We start from the raw sequence: 23,471 nt of genomic DNA, 5'->3' as shown, positions 1-23,471 counted from the left end.
TTAGCGGCTACAGTCATGCCCATTTCGTTAACAGAAAATACATTCTTCTAATATCTCATATACGTATATGAGATTGACAACAGATATCCTAACATCCAGTTTCACTGTAATATCATCTTTTTAATATCATTTTATGTATTAGGTCTAGTGGTCCTTTAATCTACTTATTAATGTATTCTTCCCTTTGATGCATGCTAGGGTCTGTGTCATCACTCGGTGACAGGTATTCTGTATTTTTCTTGTACGGATTCTGCTTCTGTGTTATATTCTCCACTACAAAGATCAGCAGGAAGGCTCAGCGTGTGTCTTAAATGCCGGCTACATCTGCTCTGCACCAACCCTCATTTCCATGTCATTTCAATAATTCACAGCCCAAGGGTGGAAATAGCTCGAGGGAAATCAAGAAAGACCCAAAGTGTGCACCGAGAGACTTCCAGCTTAAACCATTACCATATTACTGTTGGAACATCAACTCAATAAGTCATGAAGTGGTCTTATACCCTGTGATCTTGTAGCACCGAGACCTATTTCTGCTGGTAGCGTGTCTTCTTGTAAGGACCAAACCTTTACCTGGCTTAACGTTTTCTATTTGCTTTACAATTTGGGGTCAACAATGAAGAAGCCGAGGTTAGAAAGTGAAGAATCTGCTGTATATCATTACATCAAGTCCAATGGGAATTGCAATGCGGACTGGAAATAAAATATCTTGTATTCGAGTCAGTAACATACGTGTCCTGGGAATATCCTATTGCAGTAAATTGTTCCGTTATCTTTGCTTGATGTTTACAGGCCTTAAAATTCATCATTTTCTAGTTGTATCATGGAAGTCAAGAGATATAATTTAACATATTCACCTACAGTTTATCCAAGGTTGATAAAAACCAATTAGCTGCCTTTGCGTAACATACTTGCTTGTACGTGCTCCTACTGCTCCTGTCACTGGGCAGGACTATGCCTTGTTGCAGATTTTGAAGGGCAACAATGCATCACTTCTGGTTAGCATCCGAAGACTTGGTATCATTCAGGTAAGGAGCTTGTGGGTTATTTTCTCAAATTGGTATCTCATTAACTCCCTACTCTGAGTCTAGGGTGGTGCCTTCCTTACCCCATTGAAACTCCAAGTTCCTGGTTCCTGCTTCAGTTCTAAGTTGTGTTACCCAGGTTCACCCCTTTTACTTTGCCCCTGTTCAGCTAGTTTCTTTACCATTTCTGACCTTAGCTCATGTTTTGACTTTTCTGCTGCTTGACAACTTTGTTCCTATCCTGCACTCTTGGCACTAACCCAACTTTGTGACCATCCTCTGCCAGCCTGCTCCACCAACAACCACTCCATTGGCCTCAACAGAGGGGCTCCTGTGTAAGTCTAGATACTTGTGAAATGGTTAAAGGATAAAGACCATGGTCCGCTATGACCTGCTAGCAGTGGGACCCGATGCAGAACTTGGACTTGCCACCCCCACTATGTAATAATGGTCCCTACCCTGTACTAATGTTCCCATCCTGGTATATATGTCTCCCATCCTGGTATTTAGGTCCCCCATCTTGATCTATCTGATCACATCCTGGTATATATGTTCCCCTCATTTCAATCCAGAAATATTACTCAGTCCATCAGTTATTAGATACAGTCATATGAAAAAGTTTGGGCACCCCTAATAATGTTAACCTTTTTTCTTTATAACAATTTGGGTTTTTACAACAGCTATTTCAGTTTCATATATCTAATAACTGATGGACTCAGTAATATTTCTGGATTGAAATGAGGTTTATTGTATTAACAGAAAATGTGCAATCCGCATTTAAACAAAATTTGACCGGTGCAAAAGTATGGGCACCTCAACATAAAAGTGACATTAATATTTTATAGATCCTCCTTTTGCAAAAACAACAGCCTCTAGTTGCTTCCTGTAGCTTTTAATGAGTTCCTGGATGAAGGTATATTTGACCATTCCTGTTTACAAAACAATTCCAGTTCCGTTAAGTTTGATGGTCACCGAACATGGACAGCACGCTTCAAATCATCCCACAGATTTTCAATGATATTCAGGTTTGGGGACTGGGATGGCCATTCCAAAACATTGTAATTGTTCCTCTGAATGAATGCTTGAGTAGATTTGGAGTGGTGCTTTGGATCATTGTCTTACTGAAATATCCATCCCCTGCGTAACTTCAACTTCATCACTGATTCTTGCACATTATTGTCAAGAATCTGCTGATAATGAGTTGAATCCATGCGACCCTCAACTTTAACAAGATTCCCGGTACCGGCATTGGCCACACAGCCCCAAAGCATGATGGAACCTCCACCAAATTTTACTGTGGGTAGCAAGTGCTTTTCTTGGAATGCCGTGGTTTTTTGCCTCCATGCATAACGTCTTTTTGTATGACCAAACAACTCAATCTTTGTTTCATCAGTCCACAGGACCTTCTTTCAAAATGTAACTGGCTTGCCCAAATATGCTTTTGCATACCTCAGGCGACTCTGTTTGTGGCGTGCTTGCAGAAACGGCTTCTTTCGCATCACTCTCCCATACAGCTTCTCCTTGTGCAACGTGCGCTGTATTGTTGACCGATGCACAGTGACACCATCTGCAGCAAGATGATGCTGCAGGTTTTTGGAGGTGGTCTGTGGATTGTCCTCGACTGTTCTCACCATTCTTCTTCTCTGCCTTTCTGATATTTTTCTTGGCCTGCCACTTCTGGGCTTAACGAAAACTGTACCTGTGTTTTTCCATTTCCTTACTATGTTCCTCACAGTGGAAACTGACAGTTTAAATCTCTGAGACAACTTTTTGTATCCTTCCCCTGAACAACTATGTTGAATCTTTGTTTTCAGATCATTTGAGAGTTGTTTTGAGGAGCCCATGATGCCACTCCTCATAGGAGATTCAAATAGGAGAACAACTTGCAAGTGGCCACCTTAAATACTTTTTCTCATGATTGGATACACCTGCCTATGAAGTTCAAAGCTCAATGAGGTTACAAAACCAATTTAGTGCTTTAGTAAGTCAGTAAAAAGTAGTTAGGAGTGTTCAAATCAAGAAATTGATAAGGGTGCCCATACTTTTGCACCGGTCAAATTTTGTTTAAATGCGGATTGCACATTTTCTGTTAGTACAATAAACCTCATATCAATCCAGAAATATTACTCAGTCCATCAGTTATTAGATATATGAAATTGAAATAGCTGTTGCAAAACCCCAAATTGTTATAAAGAAAAAAGGTTAACATTAATAGGGGTGCCCAAACTTTTTCATATGACTGTATATGAAACTGAAATAGCTGTTGCAAAAACCCAAATTGTTATAAAGAAAAAAGCTTCAAGAGGTAGTCACTGGAAATGGTCTTCCAACAGTCTTGAAGGAGTTCCCAGAGATGCTTAGCACTTGTTAGCCCTTTTGCCTTCACTCTGCAGTCCAGCTCACCCCAAACCATCTCTATTGGGTTCAGGTCTGGTGACTGTGGAGGCCAGCTCATCTGGCGTAGCACCCCATCACTCTCCTTCTTAGTCAAATAGCCCTTACACAGCCTGGAGGTGTGTTTGGGGTCAGTGTCCTGTTGAAAAATAAATGATGGTCCAACTAAACGCAAACCGGATGTAATAGCATGCCGCTGCAAGATGCTGTGGTAGCCATGCTGGTTCAGTTTGCCTTCCATTTTGAATAAATCCCCAACAGTGTCACCAGAAAAGCACCCCCACACCATCACTCCTCCTCCTCCATGCTTCATGGTGGGAACCAGGCATGTAGAGTCCATCCGTTCACCTTTTCTGCGTCGCACAAAGACACGGTGGTTGGATCCAAAGATCTCAAATTTGGACTCATCAGACCAAAGCACAGATTTCCACTCCACTGGTCCAATGTCCATTCCTTGTGTTCTTTAGCCCAAACAAGTCTCTTCTGCTTGTTGCCTGTCCTTAGCAGTGGTTTCCTAGCAGCTATTTTGCCATGAAGGCCTGCTGCACAGAGTCTCCTCTTAACAATTGTTCTAGAGATGTGTCTGCTGCTAGAACTCTGTGTGGCATTGACCTGGTCTCTAATCTGAGCTGCTGTTAACCTGCGATTTCTGAGGCTGGTGACGCGGATAAAGTTATACCGCAGCAGAGGTAACTCTTGGCCTTCCTTTCCTGGGGCGGACCTCATGTGAGCCAGTTTCTTTGTAGTAACATTTTCAAAGTTTTCCCAATTTTTCTGACTGACTGACCTTCATTTCTTAAAGTAATGATGGCCACTCGTTTTCCTTTACTTAGCTGTTTTTTTCTTTCCATAATACAAATTCTAACAGTCTATTCAGTAGGACTATCAGCTCTGTATCCACCAGACTTCTGCACAACACAACTGATGGTCCCAACTCCATTTATAAGGCAAGAAATCCCACTTATTGAACCTGATGGGACACACCTGTGAAGTGAAAGCCATTTCCGGTGACTACCTCTTGAAGCTCATAAAGAGAATGCCAAGAGTGTGCAAAGCAGTAATCAAAGCAAAAGGTGGCTACTTTGAAGAACCTAGAATATAAGACATATTTTCAGTTGTTTCACACTATTTTGTTAAGTACCGGTATTTCATTCCACATGTGTTAATTCATAGTTTTTATGCCTTCAATGTGAATCTACAATTTTCAGAGTCATGAAAATAAAGAAAACTCTTTGAATGAGGTCTGTACTCTATACTATATATATATATATACTAGCTGTACTACCCGGCTTTGCCCGGGTTAATAATTGTTGTTAACAAAATAGAATGTATTAACATTCCCGGGATAGAATGTATAAATAGAATATATTAACACCCGGGATAGTAACTGTCTCTCTGTTTCTCTCCCATTCTCTGTCTGTCTCCCCCTCTGTATATATCTCTCTGTCTCTCTCTCTATCTCTTTGTCTGTCTGCCTCTTTCCCTGTCTGTCTCTGACTGTCTCTGTCTCTTTCTCCGTGTGTCTCAATCTCTTTCCCTGTCTGTCTATCTATCTCTTTCCTTGTCTGTCTATCTATCTCTTTCCCTGTCTGTCTATCTATCTCTGTCACTTTCCCTGTCTGTCTCTTTCCCTCTCTTTCCCTGTCTGTCTCTTTCCATCTTTCCCTCTGTTTCTTTCCCTGTGTCTGTCTCTTTGTCTGACTCTTTATCTCTTTGTCTGTCTTTTACCCTGTCTGTCTCTTTCCCTTTATTTCCCTGTCTGTCTGTTTCCCTGTGTCTGTCTCTTTGTCTGTGTCTGTCTCTTTCCCTGTCAGTCTGTCTCTTTGTCTGTCTGTCTCTTTGTGTCTGTCTCTTACCCTGTCTATGTCTGTTTCTTACCCTGTCTGTGTCTGTCTCTTTCCCTGTCTGTCTCTTTCCCTGGCTGCATTGTGACACGCCAACATTCCATATAAGGGCGTGGCTGCGCATTCTTCTGAAGTTCTGGCTGCACTGTGGCTCCCAGCTCCATTCGCTTTAATGGAGGCAGATTTTTTGGTGAATAACTGTAAAGCGCGGGGTTAAAATTTCCCCTCAAAACATAGCCTATGACACTCTTGGGGTCCAGAAGTGTGAGTGTGCAAAATTTTGTGGCTGTAGCTGCAACGGTGCAGATGCCAATCCCGGACATACACACATACATACATACATACTTACATACATACATACACACACACATACACACATTCAGCTTTATATATTATATATATGTATATATATATATATATATTTTTTTTTTTTTTTTTTTTTTTCAACCTCCTTTCATATTTGAAACAGAAAGATAAAGTAATTCAAATTTTACGGTGAAGAATCAACTAGTGGGGCACAATTGTGTATTTGAACGAAATTTATTGCATATGTTAACCGTTTGTAAAAAATAATAAAATGAAAATTGGGGCGTGCAATATTATTCATTCCCTTTACTTTCAGTGCAGCAAACTCACTCCAGAAGTTCATTGAGGATCTCTGAATGATCCAATTTTGTCCTAAATGACTGATGATGATAAATATAAGCCACCTGTGTGTAATGAAGTCTACGTATAAATGCACTTGCTCTGTGATAGTCTCAGTGTTCTGTTTAAAGCACAGAGAGCATAATGAAGACCAAGGAACACAACAGGCAGGTCCGTGATACTGTTGTGGAGAAGTTTAAAGCCAGATTTGGTTACAAAAAGATTTCCACAACTTTAAACATCCCAAGAAGCACTGTGCAAGCGATCATATTGAAACGGAAGGAGTATCATACCACTGCAAATTTACCAAGACCCGGCTGTCCCTCAAAAATTTCATCTCAAACAAGGAGAAGACTGATCAGAGATGCAGCCAAGAGGCCCATGATTACTCTGGATGAACAGCAGAGATCTACAACTGAGGTGGGAGAGTCTGTCCATAGGACAACAATCAGTCTTACACTGTACAAATCTGGCCTTTATGGAAGAGTGGCAAGAAGAAAGCCATTTCTCAAAGATATCCATAAAAAGTGTTGTTTAAAGTTTGCGACAAGCCACCTGTGAGACACACCAAACATGTGGAAGAAGGTGCTCTGGTCAGATGAAACCAAAACCGAACTATTTGGGCACAATGCCAAACGATATGTTTGACATAAAAGCAACACAGCTCATCACCCTGAAAACACCATCCCCACTGTCAAACATGGTGGTGGCAACATCATGTTTTGGGCCTGCTTTTCTTCAGCAGGAACAGGGAATGTTAAAATTGATGGGAAGATGGATGGAGCCAAATACAAGACCATTCTTGAAGAAAACCTGTTGGAGTCTGCAAAAGACCTGAGACTGGATCAGAGATTTGTCTTTCAACAATCTACAATGGAATGGTTCATAAATAAACGTATCCAGGTGTTAGAATGGCCAAGTCAAAGTCCAGACCTGAATCCAATCGAGAATCTGTGGAAAGAGCTGAAAACTGCTGTTCACACACGCTCTCCATCCAACCTCACTCAGTTCCAGCTGTTTGCAAAGGAAGAATGGGCAAGAATTTCAGTCTCTCGATGTACAAAACTTATAGAGACATACCCCAAGCGACTTGCAGCTGTATTCGCAGCAAAAGGTGACGTTACAAAGTATTAACTTAAAGGGGCCAAATAATATTGCACGCCCCAATTTTCAGTTTATAATTTTTTATAAAAGTTTAAAATAAGCAATAAATTTCGTTCAACTTCACAATTGTGTTTCACTTGTTGTTGATTCTTCACCATAACATTAAAACTTTTATCTGTATGTTTGAAGCCTGAAATGTGGGAAAGGGGTAAAAAAAATTCAAAGGAGCCGAATACTTTTGCAAGGCACTGTATATTCCCCATCCTGGTGTATATTTTCCAGAATCCTGGACTCATCCTAGTGTATATCTCCCCCATCCTGGTTTATAAGTCCCCCATCCTGGTACATATGTTGGATTTGAACCCAGAACCAGAGCGCTGCAAAGCAGCAGTGATAACCACTGAGCTATCATGTATTAGTGGTCACACTGACCTGCGATATGTCGTATGTATCTCAATGGAAAAAGTGAGCAGTTAATACAATGGAAAGCCACTTCACCATTCCATATCATGGGGGTTAATTGAAAATGTTGAATCCAGCGAGGAGCCATAATCTGATGATAAAAGTTCCCCGCTGAGCTATCCAACAGTACGTAGAGTTAATCTTATAAAATGCAAAGCTCCTCTGTGCCCTCCTAGATGTGGATTATGTACGTTTGGCAGACAGTTCTGCCAAGGCAAAAATCTTTAATCCAAAGGCTGGAACCGAAGACTTTGGCAGCAGGTTTTATGTGTTGGCTCATCTCTAGACGGTTCTGATACGTGTCCCCAACATTTACTTTTAGAATAGTTTTGTTCAGCTCCATAAGTAGTTTTAAATTGTTCTACAGAGTTAAAGGGGCTGTGCCATAAATAACATTTATACTGTAATCATATTATTAGTGACAAATGTATGATTTTTGAAGGTCTGGCTGGGGAGACTCTCATGGATCCTGAGAATAGGAATCTCAAAGTCCACTGCGTGAATGAAGACATGGTGAGCGTTTGTAGCTCCTCAAGCATGTATGGCCGCTGCTCCTTAACTGTCCTATTAATGATGAGCGAGCGTCGTTGGCTCGTTACTCGATTGAACATTGGGATGCTCAGATAATTTTGATACTCGGCCGAAAATCACGGGTGCTCAGATGTGTCAACCGTGAAACAACGTCATAACGCACAGACGTGCTTCACTGCATGATGTGTGCAGGCACCCCAGGAAGAGCCATTCACAGTCTCTGAATGGCTCTCAATGTGGTTAAAGCAACTTTTTCGGATGTAGTGTGTCAAAAGAAAAAAAAATGCCCTTCCGCTTGAAATGCTCTGTCTATGGCTGGCTGTATGTGGGCGGAGAGCCGCACTGTCCAATCACTGAGTTTCATTATACTCGTTACTCTGGTTGAGCACTTTCACAGCATCTGACCTGCTCGACTCGAGAATCGAGCAACCCAAGCATTTTAGTGCTCCCCATCTCTATTGCTTACTATTGATTGATGTATTCAGGGGTCTTTGGGACTCCCATTATCAGGGTTAATGCTTGTCTTAGTTGTCGGACCTGCAGTAATCATACATTTATAATCTATCCTGCTGGACCAAAAAGATGGACCATAAACTGTAATGTCAGCTAAATCTTCCATTTTCATTTGGACTGTCCCCCAATATATATGTATGCGGGTATGCCTTCTGATTTCTGACAAATGATGCTGGGGGAAATTGAGATTAGACATGTTATCCATTTATTTCTAGGGAAGACATATTGCTACTTGAGTTGTCTGGTCTAGCGTGGTTTCCTTACTAGCTCCTCTCTGGTTACAACACATGCATACTCGGCAGAGCATTCCGTGCATACTCGGCAGAGCATTCCGTGCATACTCGGCAGAGCATTCCGTGCATACTCGGCAGAGCATTCCGGGAGGGGGCGGGGGGGGCAGAATAAATAGTTCTTTGGTCTTACATCTGATATGTATGGCCAGCTTTAGTTGTCTTCTTAGGTGACAACCCTTTATTAAATAGAAAATGAAAATTTGAAATTGATAATCACCTCTCAGATTGGCACTGCTTTTCCATACTCAGTAATGCATCCACCGGCGGACTGATCACATTTCTTCTAAGCGGAAGAAAACTATTAATCTTGTGGCGCGTTAGCCAGATGTTAATCCCAATAGACGGACAGGGGATGCAACGCTGAAGAGGAGAGGTGCCAGTCCGGAAGGTGTTGTATTTTTTTTTTTTCATCTCTTTGGGTCCATTATTAATGCGTTAACAAGCAGTGGTCAACAACTTTAAGTCCTGGAAAGAGCAAATGGCAGATCTCTGGGTGTCTATAAATTGACTTAATGGACGCTCTCATGTATTATTTGGATATATGCCAAAAGTGTTGGTGTGTGACTGGTCACTGTCATACTATAAGTTTTTTTTTTGCATAATTCATTGCAGCTAATAACAGATCTTTTGGTTTATTTCAGGTATACCAAGATGAAAACCGCCACCAACATCTACATCTTTAATCTGGCCTTGGCCGATGCCTTAGTGTTGATAACCCTCCCATTCCAAGGGACTGACATTATCATGGGAATCTGGCCATTCGGCAATGCACTTTGTAAGATTGCCATCGCTATCGACTACTACAACATGTTCACCAGCACCTTCACACTGACCATGATGAGTGTGGACCGGTACATTGCCATCTGTCATCCTGTGAAAGCCCTTGATATCCGCACACCGCACAAAGCAAAAGTTGTCAATGTCTGTATCTGGATTCTAGCCTCCTTCATTGGGATCCCTGTTATGGTCATGGGATCAGCAGAAATGGATAATGAGGGTAAGTATGGAAGGATTCGGTAAGATAGGATGTTGTTGTCACTGATGATACTGCTACTGCAGTTAGAAAAAATTAACTTAAGACAATGTTCGCCAACTCAAGTCATCAAGGGCCACCAATAGCACGTTTTCAGGATTTCCTAAGCATTGCACAACTGTTGGAATTATTACCGGTGCAATACTAAGGAAATCCTGAAAACATGCCTTGTTAGTGGCTCTCAAGGACTGGAGTTGAGAAACACTGCCTTAAGATATGTTGAAAAAGGAAATAGAAACAACTTTCTCATATACTATTGATCCCGCTTTCCTGCAGCTATTCTTTCCAATCTGTTTTCAACATGGGAGAGATTCTTGTTTTGGCATGTCACCGGTGCTGTGTGTTTAAAGGGGGCTGGCTAAGCCAATCCCTGTCTCAATCATGGCCAATGCATAAGCTAAGTAGGGGACTGACTTAACTATTAAAATAAACCAGCCAGCCCTCTTCACTCTCAGCTCTGGTCACATGATGACACAAGAATCTCTCAAGATGGAAGTTTCCCTGCCATGATCCAGTACTGGAACTGGCGGTGTGACAATAGCTGACTTTTGATAATAACAAAATATGAGTGAGTTTTTGTGCATTTAGATTTTGAACACATTTAAAGAACCCTTAAAATTAGAAATTCTGTGTGTGCCTATATTCACCACTAGTGGGAGCTATATGTATTCTATTTATGCTGTGAACTCCAAAAGAAAAATGCATGTAGTAAGCTCTCCCTAGTGGTGGCTGCAAGCAGTCAGATATAATCTTGTGACTTTTAAAGGGGTTGTCTAGGACTATTTTATTTTTTATTATGGACCTAAGAACTAACATTCAGGTAGCTGTTAACTACCCGGCGCCAGCTCAGAGCGGTCACGGACTGTTCTTGCCTGGAGATTCTGCTGCTTCACATCAACAGAGCAGCTCTTCTTCTTTTGGAAACTTTGTGGGCAGGCTCTGACTGCTGAAATTGTAAGGTGCCAGAGGGCGGTAGTCATGGGCGAGGCCATATTGTTGCACTCTGCACACCAAATTCAGAGAAATATGAATAAGCATAACTGCTCTATGATACATAAAGAAATAAAAAATACAATTAGCCATATGAAAAATTGGAAAAATTGAAAATGTGACATTGCATGACATGTCTTTTTGATTGTTATGCAGTTTTTTTCTGTCTGGGAACCCAGTCCCGCGCTTCAGCCATGTTTATTCAATTTCCTATGTAGCCAGGTCCCTCTCTTCCCATACACAACCAGGTTTTAACTGCACATAGAAGTAACATTTGGTTAGGTACCCGATAAATAAGAGATTACCGTGACGTGGTTATCGGGCAGTAATGAATTGATCAATATATTAGCAAAATATCTCTTTTTTTTTCAAATAATCCTCAGTAGTTATGCAATGTCACATTTTTCAATGTTTCCAATTTTTCATATGGCTAGTTGTATTTTTCATTTCCTTATGTATTATAGAGCAGTTATGCTTATTCATATTTCTCTGAATTTGGTGTGCAGCTTTCACTTTATATAAATTGTGTATTTTTTAGCTAGCACCCTGTTCACATTTGCAATGGTGTTCCAGCAGTCTTTTTTGATTGTTCTATTGTTGCACCCTGGCGCCTCACATTGAAAACGGTTTGTTGGTTATGTGTGTTGATTGTGAGTGCGGTGAATTACCCTCACAGTTTTCTGGTATTTTGCTGCCATCTTCCAAGCTTCTGCACTCAGTGTCGGCCACACATGACTCATGAGACACCTAAAGTTCTTCAAAAGTTACTTTACTGAACTGTCTTTTTCAACAAATGGTGGTACAACAAATGCAATAAGACACTTTCTTGCCTTCCTTCCTTGCTCGGTTACAACTCACTTCAGGACTTTCTTTTTGTCCCCAGCTGATCTATCTCGGTTCAAGTCGCTCCTTTATACTCTGACCCTACTGGCTTAGGTCTGCGATTTTTAAGAGGATCGTTACTTCTTCCCACAGCCGAGCTCCACGTCTATATCCCCCGTCGGAGTTAAAATGGATGCTCACTCTGGCACCAAATAAGAGCCGTCGGCTCCAGACATTCAGGAGTTAATGATATATGTGGTAACGCCTTGCACCCAAGCCAGTGCTCTGCTCTCTTCTCAGTCAGAAACCCTACCTGAATTACAAGATGGAGATTGTCCTTTTTCTCAGCACTAGCTCCTCCCTCGAAGGGCTAAGCCCAACTGCCAACTGTCACATGCCCTGCAGTCAGTTGCCGGGCAACTTATGTTATACCATAGCCTAATACACATATATTACTTTATGCATTACACCATATTACTATACATTACTATGCAGGAACATATTACACTTTACATCACATATTGTATCAACATTCTGCACCGCAGGTATTTTACCACCTCTTACATTCCTTTCCACTTAAATATGGTCATCCCTGAGCATGGGAATCTGTGAAACTTGAAACTCATTAAACATGTGTCATATACAACAGTCTCTATTCATGTATACTTCAAGGTCCACTTGGTTGGGACCTCACAACACAGTGTCCAAGTTAATTTAACGAACTAGGCCATAGGCCATAGACCAGCTCTTCTATCCAGCAACAGGATGTGGTCAAATTTCTTTTAACATCACAACTGGTCACAAATGGTAAGGGGTCGACCGCAACTGTCCTCCATTGCCATGGGCAACATTCCAAGTCCTTGACCCGGCCACCACATGTGGTCATCCGGTTTTCCTACCCCCTTTCTAAAAAACAGTCCCTTTATTTCACACAACTCTGCCAAGGTGGCAGTCTTACAGTCCCTAGGGCATATGGGGCAAAGTCTATGGAGACAAGGGCAAAGTTAATGGGGCTTTGTGTAAAGTCCATAGAGACAGGGTCCTAAGCGAAAGGTGTAAAACCCTCTCTTAGTTCACAATCATGAAATCCAGCAGGGCAGTGCACAATGTGCGCAAAATAAACTGGGAAGGGAAAAAGTCAACTTTTAGCTGCTCTCAGCTAAACAGGCAGTCTGTTTAGGTGTATCCACTAACCACCGCCCCAGTTACGCAAACAGTTCCTCAACTATCAACTAGCACAACAAGGGGGTTCTGCAGTTCAGACCTTTTATTTTATTATTTTATTTTTTCTAATCATCACTGTGGCCTTTGTTAGCCTCATGTTTCCAAGACAGCTGGCTGGCCATCCACGATTTGGAACACCAAATCACTGGCCATCTCTCATGGGGTGCACGACATGGCGATCCATCCTCTGCTTCTCTCTCCAATAATGGCACCGAGCTGCTTTAGTGTGGGTGTTTTCTCACTTCACTCTGCCTCTTCGAGGGCAGAGCCTCCAAATTGGAGACGGTCATTTTTCTCAGCTCCTCGCCCCAAGGGCTAATCCTAACTGCCAACTGTCACATGCCCTACAGTCGGTGTCGGGAAATCTATCTTATACCATACCCTAATACACATATATTACCTTATGCATTATACCATATTACTATACATTACTATGCAGGAACATATTACACATTACACATTGTATCAACATTCTGTACTGTAGGGATTTTACCACCTCTTACAACATCATGCTGATTGACAGCTGGCTTCCTGCAGTTAGGTAGGACGTAGCCAGCTGTCAATAAGAATGACATCGGCAGTCACATCCCATCATTAGAGCAGAGCAGAGGAGAAGCTGCTTCTCTGTGGGAGTAGTATCACGAGAAGACCCAGATTTGCCAGCTGGAGCAGTCTGTGCTGGCAGAAATCTGTGATGGGCAGAAGGGACACGTAGTTAGAACTACTTGACTGTTACTTCTTAGGTCCATTGTAAAAAAATAAAATAGTCCCAGACAACCTCTTTAAAGGGTATCTGTCAGCAGGTTTTTGCTACCTCATCTGAGAGCAGCATGATGTAGACAAAGAGGATTCTGAATCCAACGGTGTATCACTTAGATTACTGGATGCAGCCGGTCTGACGCACTCTGAATTTTTTGCTTTACTCATGTAGCTGAGTCCAGGGAGCTGTCCTACCCACACTAGGCTCTAAATAGAGATTGACACCTCACTGTAAATTTACAATCACATCAGGGGGTGCATTGGATTTCTCTGCAAGTGAGTTTCTAGCCCTGTAATGATAAGGGTCCTTCTGCTTAAACAAACATAGCAAATAAAGAAAAGATCGGACTGTGACAAAACAGGCTTCCCTGAACATTCTGTTTTAACCTTTGCAGCATGCTGGCTTCAGATTACATAGCAAAAACCTGCTGACAGCCTATGTAGAGGATTTGGAGCTGTGTATCAGAAAATAATTCTTTCTTGATTATTAATATCTAATCATATTTAGCAAATTAATGTCAGATTTTTTTCTAAACTATATTTTGGATGGTTTTCAAAGAAGGCAGTGTTTTTATTGACTGGTAGGCGGTGCCCAAAATGGACCATTTCACTGTCTGTCTTTTAACCAACATTGGTTATGTGAAAGGGTTAATAGGTCCAGTTAGCAGTGGGTTGTTTGTGATTTACTACAATTAAACCGAATCTGCGGAGTGAGCTTGGTCTCTCCAGCGGTGAAATATTATCATAATTAAGGTTTATTTCAGAAGAAGGCTCGTTTCGCCAAGTTTATAATTATACGAGGCTAGTGTAACTCGCGACCTGCTTTTATGAGAAAAAAAATGTTTTTCTATTTCCCAAATGATCCAATTTTATTTTCAGACAAGGTTGCAATTAATGTGGCTGATTATTGTCTAATGTGCATGCACAGCGGACTGAGGAAGAGGCATTAAGGAGAGGAACAGTGGAGAGATGGGGAAAGAAACAGACGTCTCTGAAACTGATCTGCTGAGCTTTAACGCCATCACATCCCTGTCACCGAACGCTATGTGATATTACAGTCACATCTATAATTCATGTCCTCTGCTCATACTGCAGGGTGCTTGCTTCTGGGGAAAATTTATGAATGCAAATGTGGACAGCTGCCTGTAGTGTTCACTCCATGACTGGAGAATTGTATTGGAAATATAAACTGGAAGACTCATGTTCTAACCTGTACAGGCAATGTCATCAAGCCCAAATGACCTTTAATGATGTCATCTCCTTCTGGAGGTGGAGGATGCGAATCAAAAAAGGTCAGTGGAGCCTCTGTTAGGAGTCTCGACACATAAAATAGCCAGATATCCCTCCGGGAAGGACTTAGCCAAGGAGTGGCTCTTTTTAAGGAGACCATTATAACCAACATATGAAGTGGTCCTTTTAGTCAATATCCAGCTCTTGATGAGTTTAAAGATATGACAAGGGAAATACCAAGGCCAGGTATCCATCCACAGACAGCTGTTTCGGGGTATTGCCCCTCATCAGTGTGGAGTAGGATTCTGGCTAGGTGGGAGCGATGCCTAGTAGACCAGCAAGACGAAACAATCACTGATCTCGGGGAGACCAGCCAGAGAAAACACTGCCGACAGCCAGCAAAGGCGCTCAACACAGTGAAATCCTAGGTGCATTGCCCCCTGGGAAGTATGCAAATCAAACAAGGTCTGTGGAGTCTCTGTTAGGAGACTCGACACAGGCAATGTCATCAAGCCCGATTGACCTTTAATGATGTCATCTCCTTCTAGAGGTGGAGGAGGCAGCGAAAAGTGAAATATGGTAGAAGCTGGTGATAAAAATTGACATGAACACTGCCCACTTACTACACACGTGACCTGAATGTGACTATAAAGGGGGACTTTGATTCTCCAATTCTCCAATAGAAAAACTGAAGGCCAGATCCATACTGAGATAAAATCCATAGCTTAAAGGGAACCTGTCAGGTCTCCTAGGCACCCAGAACCACGAGCAGTTCTGGGTGCACATATCTAATCCCTACCTAACTGTCCCTGTATCTAGTAGCATACATAAAGAGATCTTTAAAAAAAAGTATTTCTAAAGATCCTCTATGATATGCTAATGAGCACAGGGACAAGTCACACAGGGGCGTGCTAACATGCTATTCAATGCCCATTGCATGGCATCATCATCGGTGACACCCGTACCTGTGTCCGTTGTCACTGCACCAGACGCCGGGCAGTGCACATAATCAAAAGTCACTGCACTTCCGGTCATGTGCACTATAAAGTTGGTTGTATGCGTCCCCGCTTCAGAGAGGTCTAGTGCACATGACAGGAAGTGCCGGTGACTTCTGATCATGCGCACTGTCTGGTGTCTGATGCGGTTACAATGGACACAGGTACGCGCGTCACCACTGATGAAGCTAGGCAATGGGCACTGAATAGCATGTTAGCACACCCCTGTCGGCGTGCTAACATGCTAAGAGGGCACATTACTCGCGGGGACCTAACACCCTTGCAACTAGTCCCTGCGCTCAGTGTCGAACTGGCTACCGGACAAAACGCCAGTAATGCCAGGCCTCGCTGCGGTTACATTCATTGAACTCCGGAGCTCTCACCTGAGCTCCGGAGTTCAGTCCAGCCTGTCCGCAGCTGTCATGAAATGAACCGCAATCGTTGGGGAATCAGTCGGCGCTCGCGGTTGAGTTCTGCAAACCCTGAGTTCAGTCCAGGCTGCACTCCGGAGCTCAGGTGAGAGCTCTGGAGTTCAATGCAGGTAACTGCAGCCAGGCCTGGTATTACAGGCGGTTTCTCCGGTAGCCAGTCCGACACTGAGCACAGGGACTAGTTGCAAGGGTGTTAGGTCCCTGGTTATCAAAATTGGGGGGGGACCGCACGCCGTTTTTTTAAAATTATTTATTTTACTGTACGCTATAGACCCGCCCACCGGCGGCTGTGATTGGTTGCACTGAAACAGCTGTCACTCAGCGTGGGGTGTGTCCGCCTGCAACCAATCACAGCCACCGGTGAGCAGGGAAGATGAAAGAGCCGCCGTGGGAGTAGTGTGACAGCTGCCCGGTCATCGGTGAGTATTAAGCGATTGCTCCTACCCCTTTGGGACAGATTCTGTTCCCCATAAACTTTATTTGGGTAGCAGCATCTGGCCAGATACTGGGGATCAATCCTCCGCCGACCCAGAGTCAGCCGGGTGATTGATCTGCCAGCCCTTGAAACCGCAGGGACCTGTGGAAAAGAAGTGACATGCAATTGTTTTTGCTGCGGGAATCCCACAGCAAAAGATGCAGCTGTCAAAATCCACCTAGTGCGCACAGCATTTTTTTTCCTTATAGGATTTGCTGGTGAATCACTGCAGAGATGTTTTGAACATTTTCTGCAGCGAAACATGCAGCAAATCCGCTGGTAATCCGCAGGAAATTCCGTCTAGTGCGCAAAAGGTCTAAAAGAGTATTTTACCTCACAGAAAGAATTAGCTGTGATCACATGCTGTCCTGTCTGTATACTCTGTTTTGTTTCCTGCCCTGCACAGGAGCTGTGGAGTCTATTTTTATTCCAAGCTCTGCCATGTTTCCCCGAAAATAAGACCTACCCTGAAATTAAGCCCTAGCAGGAATTTTCAGCATTTTTGGTGTAAGACTTAGATATAAGCCCTACCCCAAAAATAAGCCGTAGTAAGGTTCAATAATTAAGTGTCCATGCAGCAAAAAAGTTAAAGAATACTACAGGACACCTGCAGTGGAACACATCAAGGACCTGTGGTGGAACACACACGCACATCAGATCACACACACACGTTCAGCACATCCGGCGGTACCTATTGTTTTGGCTGGCAGAGGAACCTGTGACACAGTGCAGTGGACCACGAGGACCTGCGTTGGAACAGATGGAAGTCCTGCGATGGAACGCATTGATGTGTACGATCGCAGGTCCTCTATGCTTTTCACCCAAGATCCTTGCACTCCACTGCACTGCGTCCCAGGTTCCTCTGCCGGCCGGAAGCAATAGGTATCGCCAGATGTGGTAAGTGTGTCTGTGCAATTGTGTGTACGATCTGATGTGTGTGTATGTGCGATCTGACCTGTGTGTGTGTATGAGTGTGTGTGTGTGCACACAATCTGATGTATGTAAATTTTGGCCAGAAGCAGGAAAGGACTGCGTGGAGCATATCTGCTGGGAGCGCCCGCTGAAGATCGCAGGCAGACCTGAGAGCCAAGCAGACGTCCAGGGTCTGGTATGATGGGAAGGGAGATCTGCATATTTTGGCTGGTAAACTTTCCCCCCAACTGTCTTTCCTTGAGAATAAGCCCTACCCTGAAAATAAGCCCTAGCGCATATTTTTTGTGGCAAAAAAAAAATTTAACACAGTGTCTTATTTTTGGCTAAACATGGTATTGATTAAAATATGATATATTAATGGGAAAACCCCTTTAAACCCTATTCTACTTTATATAATACTAGCTGTAGTACCCAGGCGTTACCCGGGATAGTAACTGTCTCTGTCTCTCTCCCAGTCTCTGACTGTCTCTCTGTCTGCCTGTGTCTATGTCTCTGTCTGTTTCTATCTCTCTGTCTGTCTCTGTATCAGTCTGTCTATATCTCTGTATCTGTCTGTCTCTCTCTATCTCTGTGACTGTCTCTATATGTGTGTCTGTCTCTCTCTTTCCTCGTCTGTCTCTTTGCCCATCTGTCTCTTTCCAGGTCTGTCTCTTTCCCCGTCTCTCTTTCCCCATCTGTCTCTTTCCCAGTCTGTCTCTTTGTCCGTCTGTCTCTTTGTCCATCTGTCTCTTTGTCCGTCTGTCTCTTTGTCCCGTCTGTCTCTTTGCCCATCTGTCTCTTTCCCGGGCTGCCTCTTTCCCGGGCTGTCTCTTTCCAGGTCTGTCTCTTGCCAGGTCTGTCTCTTTCCAGGTCTGTCTCTTTGCCCGTCTGTCTCTTTTGCCCGGCTGTCTCTTTCCAGGGCTGTCTCTTTCCAGAGCTGTTTCTTTCCCTGTCTGTCTCTTTCCAGGTCTGTCTCTTTGCCCATGTGTCTCTTTGCCCACCTGTCTCTTTGCCCGTCTGTCTCTTTCTAGGGCTGTCTCTTTCCATGCCTGTCTCTTTCCATGGCTGTCTCTTTCCAGGGCTGTCTCTTTCCAGGGCTGTCTCTTTCCCCATCTGTCTCTTTCCAGGTCTGTCTCTTTTGCCCGGCTGTCTCTTTCCAGGGCTGTATCTTTCCAGGTCTGTCTCTTTCCAGGTCTGTCTCTTTGCCCATCTGTCTCTTTGCCCACCTGTCTCTTTGCCCATCTGTCTCTTTGCCCACCTGTCTCTTTGCCCATCTGTCTCTTTGCCCACCTGTTTCTTTGCCCACCTGTCTCTTTGCCCGTCTGTCTCTTTCCAGGGCTGTCTCTTTCCTTGTCTCTATTTCCCCATCTGTCTCTTTCCCCATCTCTCTTTCCCCGTCTGTCTCTTTCCTAGTCTGTCTCTTTCCAGGTCTGTCTCTTTGCCTGTCTGTCTCTTTCCAGGTCTGTCTCTTTGCCTGTCTGTCTCTGTCTGTCTCTCTGTCTGTCTGTCTCTTTCGGTCTCTCTATCCGTCTCCCCATTGACATCTTATTACCTCACACATAAGCTTCTTATACTAACAGTTTATTTTGTTCCTATAGCAACCACTGACAGTTGCTATTAATAGCCTGTAGCTCTCGCCTCCATTCAGTTTAAGGAAACAGGCTTTTGGAGAGTAACTGTGAAGCGCGGGGTTAAATTTTCCCGTCAAAACATAGTCTATGATGTTCCCTGAGTCACATGAGGCGTCTGTGCAAAATTGTAATCCAAATTTTTCCACTTTTCCACTTCAATACCAATCAATAGTAGCATTTACTGCTGACGTTTTAATTCTATAGTACACTAGCTGTACTACCCGGCTTCGCCCGGGTTAATAACTGTTGTTAACAAAATAGAATGTATTAACAAAAATGTATTCTGCCCACAAAAACCACAAAACAAATAGATAGAAATGTAATTATTAAAAGGCAAAAACTAAGCTAATAGAAGCATTTCACAACATATATTTCAACACCACAGATATTCCACACAGATTTAACTAAATTGGCCAAGTAATGTGCTCCGTCTGTCTCTTTTCAGGTCTGTCTCTTTCCAGGTCTGTCTCTTTCCCCGTCTGTCACTTTCCCCATCTGCCTGTCTCTTTTTTTTCCCTGTCTGTCTCTCTGTCTGTCTCTCTGTATCCGTCTCCCCACCGACATCTTATTACCTCACATATAAGCTTCTTATACTATGAATGTCTTTTGTTCCTATAGCAACCAATCACAGTTCCTACTAATAACCTGTAGTTCCAGGCTCCATTTACTTTAATGGAGGCATGTTTTTTGTAGAGTAACTGGAAAGCGCGGGGTTACATTTTCCTCTCAAAACATGGTCTACGATGTTCCCTGGGTCACATGAGGTGTCTGTGCAAATGTTTGTGATTGTAAATGCGACGGTGCGGATACACTTTTCGTTTCGTTTCACTTTTTCCCCATTATGTAGATGGGGCAAAATTGACTGGTAAATTGGAACGCGTTGTTACGAACCGGCGCCGCCATAGCCGCAAGCAGCCTGCTGCGGTTCCTGTTGTTCCCAGGCGCCGGCTGCCGTTCTTGGCCGTGTCTCGGGTCGTCCAGTTGGCTGCTCCTTCACCACGTCTAAGTGTGGAGAGGCGGCTAGTGCGCATGCGTGCACCGATTTACCCCAACCAGAGTCTGGTGTTTTGCCTAGTGAGCATGCTCAAAAGATTGTGTCATTTCTGAGACTAAAGGGGGCTTTACACGGTAGCGATATCGCTAGCAATTTCTAGCGATAGCGAGCGTGTAAGTACCCGCCCCCGTCGTGCATGCGATTGTTTGTGATCGCTGCCGTAGCGAACATTATCGCTACAGCAGCGTTACACATACTTACCTGGTCGGCGGCGTCGCTGTGACTGCCGAACAATCCCTCCTTCAAGGGGGAGGGACGTTCGGCATCACAGCGACGTCACCGCAACGTCACTAAGCGGCCGGCCAATCAAAGCGGAGGGGCGGAGATGAGCAGGACGTAACATCCCGCCCACCTCCTTCCTTCCGCATTGGGGCCGGCGGCAGGTAAGGAGACGTTCCTTGCTCCTGCGGTGTCACACACAGCGATGTGTGCTGCCGCATGAGTGATGAACCACCTGGATAAACAACCCTTACCGATTTTTGAGTTTGGGACGACCTCTCCATGGTGAACGATTTTCACCATTTTTGAGGTCGCTTAAGGTCGCTGGTCAGTGTCACACGCTGCGATATCGTTAATGACGCCGGATGTGCGTCACTAACAACTTGACCCCGACGACCAAACATTAACGATATTGTAGCGTGTAAAGCCCCCTTTAGTCCTCAGTTCAGGCTACTGAGCATGCTCCCACAATTAATCCTAACAGCCTCTTTGCACAGGTACTTGGACTTCGCGCTGTGTCTAAGTTCTGGGATGTTCCTACTGAGCATGCTCAGGCAGATAGTCTGTTGTTCAGGCTACTGAGCATGCTCAGGCACTTAGTGCAGCAGAGGCTAGGTCCGGTAAGGACCTCACTGAGCATGTCCGCGAAGTGGCAGGCCCTGATAGGGCAGAAGGTGTCAGGTGTCCTGATTACGTGGCCACTCCGGACTGGCTCGTAGAGGCCCGCCCCTATGATCTGGCACCTCACCATTGGTCGTCAGACGATGACTGGTGAAGTGTTTGGGACATGGCTGCCATGAGGTCATCAATTACGTGGCGGTTCCGGATAGGCCGCTTGTGACGTCGCTGCTGACATGGCACTCTGCTATTGGACCTTGGTTCCACCCTAGGTTTGGGGTGGACCCAGGTTATAAAAGGTGCTGGAGACAACATGGAGGTGCGCAGTCTTCACTTAGAGTTCATGGTGGCATAAGCCTTGTTGGAAGCGGCAGGTAGGGCTAGGCGAACGGTGCCTGTCACGCCAAGATTCGTGGCTCAGCACATCAGGGTCAGGCGCCGTTCTTCCTTGCTGCCGTTCCAGTACTGCTATAGTAGTCCAGTAGTGTTAAGCGGACTGCAGTTGCTGCGTTACTTGTCCGTTTGTGCCTCCTACGCACACGGACAGCATATTGCTGCGTCACCTGTCCAAGAGTGCCCTCTACGCACACGGACAGCATACCTGCTGCGCCACCGGTCCGGTTGTGCCCTCTACGCGCATGATCAGCGTATTCCAGGACCCCTGTGGAGTTAACAGGGTGTTCCTGGATTGGGTGTGTGAACCCTATTTCCCTCCACGGCTTCCCAGTCAAATGCTACTGGTGTGACTACTTGGTCTGACGTGTCCTTCACACATGTGGCCAGTTGAGTGGTGACCAGAAATGCTAATCGGAGGACCGCTCGGTCTGACGTGTCTTACACACGTGGCCGACAGGGCGCTGTCGCAGCGGTCTTCTCGGTCAACGCTACCTGGTCACCACCTGGCCTGACGTGTTCCCTTCACACGTGGTCGGAGTAGCGCCCGCTCCACCGAAACGCTAACTGGGTTGTCTTCCGGTCTGACGTGTCCTTACACACGTGACCGGTTCCCAGGTTTCCTGGGTTATCTCTGAGTCATCAGCTCTTTAGTCTCCACCTAACCCACAGGGTGCCAGCAGCTCCATTACCATCTGGAGCACGGTGGGCCCCGACTGGCGATTGGGATATATACCCCTGGTCCTAATCTGCCGGTCCCCCCGTAACACGCGTGGGGTTAAAATTTCGCCTCACAACATAGCCTATGACGCTCTCGGGGTCCAGACGTGAGAGTGTGCAACATTTTGTGGCTGTAGCTGTGACGGTGCAGATGCCAATCCCGGACATACATACATACACACATACATACCCGGCTTCGCCCGGGTTAATAACTGTTGTTAACAAAATAGAATGTATTAACATTCCCGGGATAGAATGTATAAATAGAATGTATTAACGCCCGGGATAGTAACTGTCTCTCTGTTTCTCTCCCATTCTCTGTCTGTCTCCCCCTCTGTATATATCTCTGTCTCTCTCTCTCTCTCTCTCTATCTCTTTGTCTGTCTGTCTCTTTCCCTGTCTGACTCAATCTCTTTCCCTGTCTGTCTATCTATCTCTTTCCCTGTCTGTCTATCTATCTCTGTCACTTTCCCTGTCTGTCTCTTTCCCTGTCTGTCTCTTTCCCTCTCTTTCCCTGCCTGTCTCTTTCCCTCTCTTTCCCTGTCTGTCTATTTCCCTGTCTGTCTCTTTCCCTCTCTTTCCCTGTCTGTCTCTTTCCCTCTTTTTCCCTGTCTGTCTCTTTCCCTCTGTCTCTTTCCCTGTGTCTGTCTCTTTGTCTCTTTACCTGTCTTTATCTGTCTCTTACCCTGTCTGTCTCTTTCCCTTTCTTTCCTCGTCTGTCTCTTTCCCTGTCAGTCTGTCTCTTTGTCTGTGTCTGTCTCTTTGTCTGTCTCGTACCCTGTCAATGTCTGTTTCTTACCCTGTCTGTGTCTGCCTCTTTCCCTGTCTGTGTCTGTCTCTTTCCCTGGCTGCATTGTGACACGCCAATATTCCATATAAGGGCGTGGCTGCGCATTCTTCTGAAGTTCTGGCTGCACTGTGGCTCCCAGCTCCATTCGCTTTAATGGTGGCAGTATTTTTGGCGAATAACTGTAAAGCGCAGTTTTAAAATTTCCCCTCAAAACATAGCCTATGACGCTCTCGGGGTCCAGACGTGTGAGTGTGCAAAATTTTGTGGCTGTAGCTGCGACGGTGCAGATGCCAATCCCAGACATACACACACACATACACATTCAGCTTTATATATTAGACTAGCTGTACTACCCGGCTTTGCCCGG

At 44.5% G+C, this 23,471-nt stretch overlaps 1 protein-coding gene across 1 annotated transcript in view; it reads left to right on the top strand.

The window, feature by feature from the left end:
• OPRL1 (opioid related nociceptin receptor 1) overlaps positions 1-23,471 on the top strand; it is a 197,751-nt gene that overhangs the window by 151,302 nt on the left and 22,978 nt on the right. The window contains exon 3 of the mRNA XM_075350457.1: positions 9,450-9,805. Within this exon, the coding sequence (XP_075206572.1) occupies positions 9,450-9,805 (356 nt within the window). The remainder of the gene's footprint in view (positions 1-9,449; positions 9,806-23,471) is intronic.

Source organism: Anomaloglossus baeobatrachus, chromosome 5, assembly GCF_048569485.1.
Source record: "Anomaloglossus baeobatrachus isolate aAnoBae1 chromosome 5, aAnoBae1.hap1, whole genome shotgun sequence".
Classification (NCBI taxonomy): Eukaryota; Metazoa; Chordata; class Amphibia; order Anura; family Aromobatidae; genus Anomaloglossus; species Anomaloglossus baeobatrachus.
Note: the sequence above shows the minus strand (reverse complement) of the source record. Positions and strands in the feature narration are given on the sequence as shown.